At 35.5% G+C, this 8092-nt stretch overlaps 1 protein-coding gene across 1 annotated transcript; it reads left to right on the forward strand.

The window, feature by feature from the left end:
• Nucleotides 1-5097: 5097 nt before the first annotated feature.
• ems (empty spiracles) lies at nt 5098-7526 on the forward strand. Its single transcript, XM_073964304.1, has 2 exons — nt 5098-6617; nt 6745-7526. Exons 1-2 carry the CDS (start codon nt 5501-5503, stop codon nt 7077-7079), a joined length of 1452 nt encoding a protein of 483 aa, XP_073820405.1. The 5' UTR covers nt 5098-5500; the 3' UTR covers nt 7080-7526.
• Nucleotides 7527-8092: the final 566 nt, after the last annotated feature.

The raw sequence follows: 8092 nt of genomic DNA on the forward strand, positions 1-8092 counted from the left end.
CCGTTTTTGAGATATAGAAGTTCAAATTGGGACAATTCAAATTCAATTCAATTCTGTATCGCCCCCTTATAAAACAATGTCATGACTGCAAATTCCCAACTTAAACTTATATATCTTAAAAAAAAGGTTACAACTTAGGATAAGTTACTTAAGCCAGTCTTGTAGAGAATTTTCACAGCTTTAAGATTTTCTCAGGTCCCATATCGATAACACTTACCGTATTCAAGCAAAATCGCGAAACCCTTACAAAAAACCTAAACATATAAATTGAGCTTCTTTTTCTCAAAAATTGTACAGGCTGGGAACAAATGATAAACGTCAATCCTCTAGAGAATTTTCACAGCTACAAGATCCTCTTTAGCTCCATTTCGATTGGACTTGCGGTTTCCAAGCAAAATCGTGAAAACCTAAAAAACACCTAAAAATGTGAATTTTGACCGCGATTTATTTAAAAATCCCTATAGCGATTTTTTCTTGTTTTTGGATTTTTCTCATCTATGAACACTGCTGTTTCAGAATTCACAAAAAGTTTCCCTGTGTAAGCGGTTTTCATCAAAAGTTAGTTAAGGCGCTCCCTTCTTGACATTGTTTTATAAGGGGGCGATACAGTCAGTGCATTGTCCCAATTTGAACTTCTATATCTCAAAAATGGTAAAAACTACGAAAATACCATAAACGTCGATCTTGTAGAGAATTTTCATAGCTACAACATTTTCTTTAGTCCCATTTCGATAGGAGTTGCGGTTTCCAAGCAAAATCGTTAAAACCTAGACAACCCCTAAAAATGTAAACTTAAATCGCGATTTATTTAAAAAGCGCTCTGGCGATTTTTTTTGTTTTTTGATTTTTCTCTTCTATGAACATTGTAGTTTCAGAATCCGCAAAAACTTCCAAGGTGTAAGCACCTTCCATTTAAAATTGTTTCAAGAGCACCGTGTACAGCAATATTTGAATATTACCATATGTCCTCAAGGAATTAAAATATCAACCAAAAATAAAATGTTTATATTTTTCATACAAAAGTAATGGTCCATTTCACCCGCTAAAGAATATCAGATCATCATTGAAAATTGTATGCATCTTTTTCGACCTATACTCTTACCCGGTGCAAAATTTCGTGACTATTGATGTATAATTGCGACTTCTAGCGAGTTTATTATTACACTACAAACAAATAACGGAATATATTAGGATGTAACTCTGTTATCTGATCATGCACACCAACATAATTGACATCCATTGAATTGTCAAGCGTTTCACTTTCAAGTATATCTCACTTGTCCGGAAGTCACTTCCAGGAATTAAGATATAAGCTGTATATTAAAAATTTTCACAATTTTCACACAAAAGTTTTGGTCCATTTAACCCTCTAAATATTATCCGATCGCCATCTCAAATTGCAAGCTTCTTCTTTGTCATATACTCTTACCTTATTTAAAATTTCGAGGCCAGCGGACTATTATTGCAACCTACAGAGCAGCTACACAATCGGATAAAAATTATGTTTTTGGTCCATTTCACCCGCTAAATATTTCACGATCATCACCAATAAGAATAGGGATCTATTCTGATCTGAACCCGACCTCTATACAAAATTTCGTGACGATCGGTCCATAATTGCGGCCTGGAGCGTGTTTACAATTTATAATGGACAGACGGACGGACGGACACATCTCAAAATCGCTTCATCTCGTCGAGATATGAAGATTGGTATAACACATTGGGGGTCTCCGACGAATATTTCGCGGTGTTACATGAATTTTTACCAAAACAAACTTATAATACCCTTTTCCACATTGTGGTATAGGGTAAAATTAGTGGAGACGTCAACATAATAATGTCTGTAATTATATTAAAATTACAAACATATTAACAAATTTGTTGTTGAGTTGGTAGAGAATAGTCAGAAGAACATTTTAGAAAAATAAATTATTAAAAAATTATTGTAATTCTGCCATTTTTGCCGGTGCCGACATTAGGGACAATAAAATATAAAGTTTGCCAGAAGTCGGCATGGCGTGAAAAACACGCACTTTATCCATTATTTTTTGCTCAAAATGTCACAAAATTCTTTTAAATAAATACTTTAAAGTCTAATTAATAAAAATAGCTGATTCAAATAACGAGTGTTTAGTGATTTTAGGCAATATTAGGCTTGGTTTGTAGTGCGTACGTTTGTGGCATGCCGGCAATTGGGTAATAGTTGCCGAATATAGACACAAACTAATTTATTTAAGTAATATATTTAATATTTCCTACTTTTATGATGCAACATTATTTGGAATATGAACTAATACTGTAAATAGGGTAAGTGCACCTAATGTTGGAATGTACCAGTAGTCGGCACCTTTTGAATTTGAACTCAAATAACTGAAAATTAAGAAAACAAAATAGGAAAATAATCTTAAAAATACTTTAACGATATTGTCAGCTAACTTTATATAAAATTTCATTGAGCTAGGACCAATTTTTATATCGAAATTTAAGTTTTTGTCAGTGAAGGGTTTTCACCACAACCGAAAATGCATGTTTCTTAAGAAAAAAATTGTGGAGATGTTAACTTTATAAGCTCTGTAAATATATTGAAATGAAGAAGTGTTCCACAACATTTTTGTTATATAGGTAGAGAAAAGTTAAAAGAACACTTTAGAAAAAGACATTTTTAAAAAATATTTATAATTCTGCAATTTTTGCTGATGCCGACTTTAGGGACAAAAAAAATATAAAATTTGCCTGAAGTCGGCATGGGGTTATAAACATTGGTTTTTATCGATTACTTTTAGATACAAATTATAAAAAATACAAAACAAATACTTTAAAGGCTAATTAATAAAAAATTGTTTCAATTTGAAAGGAACTTTAGCGATTTTAAGCAATATTACCCATGATTTGAAGTACGTACTTTGTGGGGTGCCGACAACTGGGTAATAGATGCCGACTATTGGTACGAACTAATTTATTTAAACAATATGTTTAAATTTCCTTGTTTTTTTGAAGTAAAATCAATAGAAATGTATACAAATAATCTAGAAATGTATAAATAAAATGCTTAAGCTATTGTTCTTTCAAATATTTAAGAAAAAATATAAAGTATGCATTTTTTCTTTATTTAAATATAACATGCCGACTACTGGATCATATCATGCCGACTATTGGGAAATGGTGCCGACTACTGATGAAAAAACAGTATTTCACTAAAATTGTAATTTTTGCATGTTGGACAGAAATAATCAAACAAATTGTTTATATAATCTAAAACTACACAAAATAACGAATCATAAAAACTTAAATTCAATTTGATTGGACATTTAGACTCGGAATTACATACGGCTAAAGATACGAGAATCCTTAAAGTGCCGACTACTGGTGCACTTACCCTACTATTAACCTTTTAACTAATTTAGTTGATGTTAAAAACAAATCTAAAACGAATAATTTTAAATGAATTTCTAATGATAACGAAATCTTTAAGCAAATAAGCTTTATTTCATTGCAATTGCAAAAATTGGCTGGGACTGGCGAAGTTAGAAGAAAACCCTTAAAGTGCCGACTATTGGTGCACTTACCCTATTTTTACTTCAATGTGATGGGAAATTTACACGCAGAAGTGCGGAAGATTGAAGCATTGGAATAATGCAAGTAATTATCAAATGTCATTATTTGTGGTTTTAATAACAAAAAAAAATTTCAGCAAATTTCTCTCTAAAAACCACATCATCATTTTTTCAATTCTCAACATACATATTTTACACAAAGAACATTTCTAATATTATCTGTCAGTTTCATTATGTACTAACATGGAAATAAATTTGCTGCAATTATAACACGAAGGGAAATAAAATAGAATTTATAATAATGAGGACTATTGTGGTCTGTGTGCCTTTGGTCTGATTATCCTTTAATTGTAAGGAAAATTGGTGGCTGTACAATTTAATTAAAAGTATACCAAAGGAGCAAAATGTAAACTAATTAAATATTATATTCGCTGACACAGAAGGGGACAGACAGACTAAATTCCAAGTAAACAACAATGGAAAGAAAAATGTGGAAAGCAAAGCAGTCATTTGCCTCCATCATCTAATGAATTGCACTATTTTTTTTTTCTTTCCAGAGTCTTCTCCATTCATTTTATGTAGTTTTTTTGTAATTCAAAAACACTTTGGGCATCTTTTTTTTTTGCTTTCATCTCTTTAGTTCGAATATAAACACAATTCGATGCGCTGGGAGACAATTTTCGTGGTATAACCAAAGATAATGAAACTCGTTAATTTACTTATTGATCTAAATGACAACAACAACGACAGCCATGAATGGTGTTGTTGTTGTCATTGTTTATTTAGGATACGGAGGAATACGGTGAAACGAATGAACCAACCAACCAACTAGCTACATACTATCTGTTTGCCACTACTCTTTGCTTTACTCTTTTGTCAGAAAAGCAAACACAAAAGGAACCAAAAACAACACCATTTATCGGAAGCCATATGCAAAAGTTACAACAACTACAAAAACCACAACAATACTATTATCAACAATAACAGCAGCAGCAACAACAACAACGACAGCTACACGAACAATTTAAGGCATCAGCAGCAGCCAGCAGCGGGTATTCACTAATAATAACAACTCTTAACGAGCGTAAAATGTAACTATTAAAAGTAGTAACGCCCCTCTGAGAACAAGAGAAGCCAAACAGTAAACAACAACAACAACATGTGGATTACTTTGTATAAACAACCACCAAGTCAAGCGGCAGCAACAACAACAAAACAGTAGACATATTAGTCTTTTAATTGAGCAGACAAAGGAGTATAACCCAGCAATGCTTGTGGGAGAGTGAGAGTTATGTTTGTTGTATTGTTGTCTCTTTTCCTCTTGTGCGGATTGGTGGCTTCATTAAAAAATAAAATCCACATTAAAGAGGGTTGCACACGGCAGTGGAAAAGAGATGGCCTGTGTTAGAGGAGGAAAAACAAACATCCGCACAATTGAAAACCGGTTGGAAATTTAACGTGTTGTGTGTGCAGAGAGTATTGGGCCAAGAGAGCAAGTTCAAATTCCCACTGCGGATACTTAGAGTAAGTTTGAGCATTCCAAGATTATTCTGACATCGTTTGTCGTTGAGTTAACACACGCATTAACAAAACGTCCGTGATTAACAAAAATAAGAAAAAAATATATTTTAAGAAAAAAAAAATACAAAACACATTTAAAGAAAAGAAGCAAAATAGAAAGAAGAAGAAAACATAAGAAATTTGAAAAACGAAATCAAATATAAAGTGATTGAAGATTGATACAAAAAAGAAAATAAACACAAAGTGATTCTCTTGGATTAAAAGTGAAAAAAAAACTTAGAAAACAGACAAAGTCAATAAAATTGAAAACCATTCAAAACCCCACAAAACGGATTAAAATAATTGGAAATCTCGAAATTATTCACATTCGTTGACACATTTTAAACGCCAAAACGACGGCCCACTTAATTTCACAACAAGCCTTTATGACTAAAATGATTCCGCCGGTACCCACATCAGCCGTTATGATGCCCACACCCAAGCAAAAGATCGGCTTTAGCATTGAGTCGATCGTTGGCAATGATGCCAGTAACGCACAAAACCAAACAACTACCGTCGGCGATGTGAGATCCCCCACCACACACAGTACAACAAACTCAGAGGATACCAGTAACCAGAATCCCTCATCGCCACCACAAACACCACCAGCCATGACCACCTTGCCACCACATCCCCACTTGATGCCAGGTGGTGGACATCCCGGCCATCCTCATCATATGGCGGCCGCCCATCATTTGTCCATGGCCCAACAGCAGGCTTTGCATCAGCATTTGTTGATGCAACACCAGCAACAACAAAATGCCGCCAAAGCTGAAATTTCGGATATTATTCAACGTCTACACAATTCCGCCGCTGCTGCCCACCATTTGAATACCAGCAATACAAGCAGCTCCAATTACAGTCCACCACCTCCACACACACGTTTGTCGCCTGATGTGGAATCTTCAAACTCAGGTTCTCAACATCAAGTCCATCTGCCCAATTTGAAACGTGAGCGGTCACCCGACAGAGGTCTAGAACAAAATCCAGCCCAACGTCATCAGCCACCACATACCCCACCAAAATCAGTGTCACCCCAGTCACACCCCTCACCACCACCCAGCAGCAACATTAGCAATAGCCCCGTTACACCTCAACACTATGGCAAGCCACCATCTGCGGGTTTGACACCCATTATGGTGCCAGGTATGCCACCAGCAAATATTGTCAGGCCCTTCCCCATGGGACCGGGAGTAGCAGCACCACCACCACCTCCACCACAACAGGGAATGCCTGATATTAAGGCCTTGCCACCCTACATTAATGCCCCACCAGAATTACCACCCCAACATAATCCTCATCTCATTGCCGCAGCCCAATTCCAAATGGCCTTGCAGGCTGGTCATGTTTTGGGTCCAGCAGCAGCTGCTGCTGCCGCCGCCGGTCTACCTCCTCATGCTGGGCCATTTATGGGCGGTCCTGGCATGCCCAGGGATAGTTATCCTCTATACCCCTGGCTGCTAAGCAGACATGGCAGAATTTTCCCTCATCGTTTCCCAGGAAGTAAGTATTCATTTTCATCCAAAATTGCCATTATTTGGAATTTTGCCAAAACTTTAATTACCTCCTCCTCTTAAAATGTATTTCCAATCAATACTAATTTCCCCCCTTTCTTTTGTTCTTCTTTTAGATTTCCTCCTGCAACCTTTCCGCAAACCCAAACGCATACGCACAGCCTTCTCACCATCTCAACTTTTGAAATTGGAACATGCCTTTGAGAACAACCAATACGTTGTTGGAGCTGAACGCAAGGCCTTGGCCCAGTCACTAAATCTTTCGGAGACCCAAGTTAAAGTTTGGTTCCAAAATCGCCGCACCAAACACAAACGCATGCAACAAGAAGATGGCAAAGAAGGTTCGGAACGTAAAGACGGCAGCTGTGATGAAGAAGATGATGAACTCATCGACATGGAAATGGACGATTGTCCATCGGATGATGAACATGAATTGGATGCCAGCCACTAAACACAATATTCCCCTGTCCCCAACAATCAAAGAAAGGGATTAATTGTCGTGTCCCCCCACTCAATGTTTAGTACCTGCATGCACCTCATGACGAAAACACAAAGCAACAAGAAAAGAAAATCATCAATGCGCCGTATGACTGCAAGTGGCGTATTTTGATGATTTTCATGATTCCGAGTTCCTTATTTTTATTGAGTGACCCAGAAGAGTGAACAAAAACGCGTGCTGCTGCATGTTCCTCCATGGCCAAATTCCTCTCCAAAGGAAACGGAGGAACATTGTGTTAGTGCGCGCCGGGCGTTGCGTTTGAAACAATCTCAGTTTTTCTGTTCAATATGACTTGTGATAATAATTTTAAAACTATAAATGATTTAATTATTTTATTTGTTCTTAGTGAAAATTGTAATTATAAAAACAAAACAATAATTTTATTTAAACGAAAAGAAAGAGGAGAAGAAGAAGAAACAATATTGTGTAAAGTGTAAATAAGTGCAAACTACAAACTGGGCATAAAAATGTGGCATTCAAAGTGCCCAAAATGCTGTACCAAAAGAATGTAATACGCCAGAAGCAAAATGCTTAGCGTTATGTTCGAACTTCGAGTCTTGAAATTGAATACTGAATATTGAAAATTTGTTGTAAACCTCACTTTGAATGCCCCACTTTGTTGAATACCCAAAAAGAACCCCAGTATTATCAATAACTTGTATTAGTTGATTTGAATATGTATTTTATTTGTAATTGTAAATATTTGAAAATTATAAATTTTAGATTATAAACAAATTGTAGAATAAATTAAATTTAATTATATATTTATAAGTTTGTTACTGTAGAAAAGATGAAAGAACAAAAAACAAAACTCAAAAAAGAATATTTAAAATACAGAAAAAAATTATAAAAGAAAAAATTTCCATTGTGTGTTCTTATTTCGAATCTCCGACGGCTTTGCAACATATGAACTAATTCATCATCATCTCTTAAATTGAGTCTTACAAATAACGGGGGTTTAATGA

Source organism: Musca autumnalis, unplaced genomic scaffold, assembly GCF_047663935.1.
Source record: "Musca autumnalis isolate F117 unplaced genomic scaffold, ASM4766393v1 scaffold_1, whole genome shotgun sequence".
Taxonomy (NCBI): Eukaryota; Metazoa; Arthropoda; class Insecta; order Diptera; family Muscidae; genus Musca; species Musca autumnalis.

Coding starts and splice junctions, on each gene's coding strand:
- ems (XM_073964304.1), top strand. CDS start 5,501: ATGACTAAAATGATTCCGCCGGTACCCACATCAGCCGTTATGATGCCC. Junction 6,618..6,744: donor CCCTCATCGTTTCCCAGGAA/GTAAGTATTCAT, acceptor TTCTTCTTTTAG/ATTTCCTCCTGCAACCTTTC.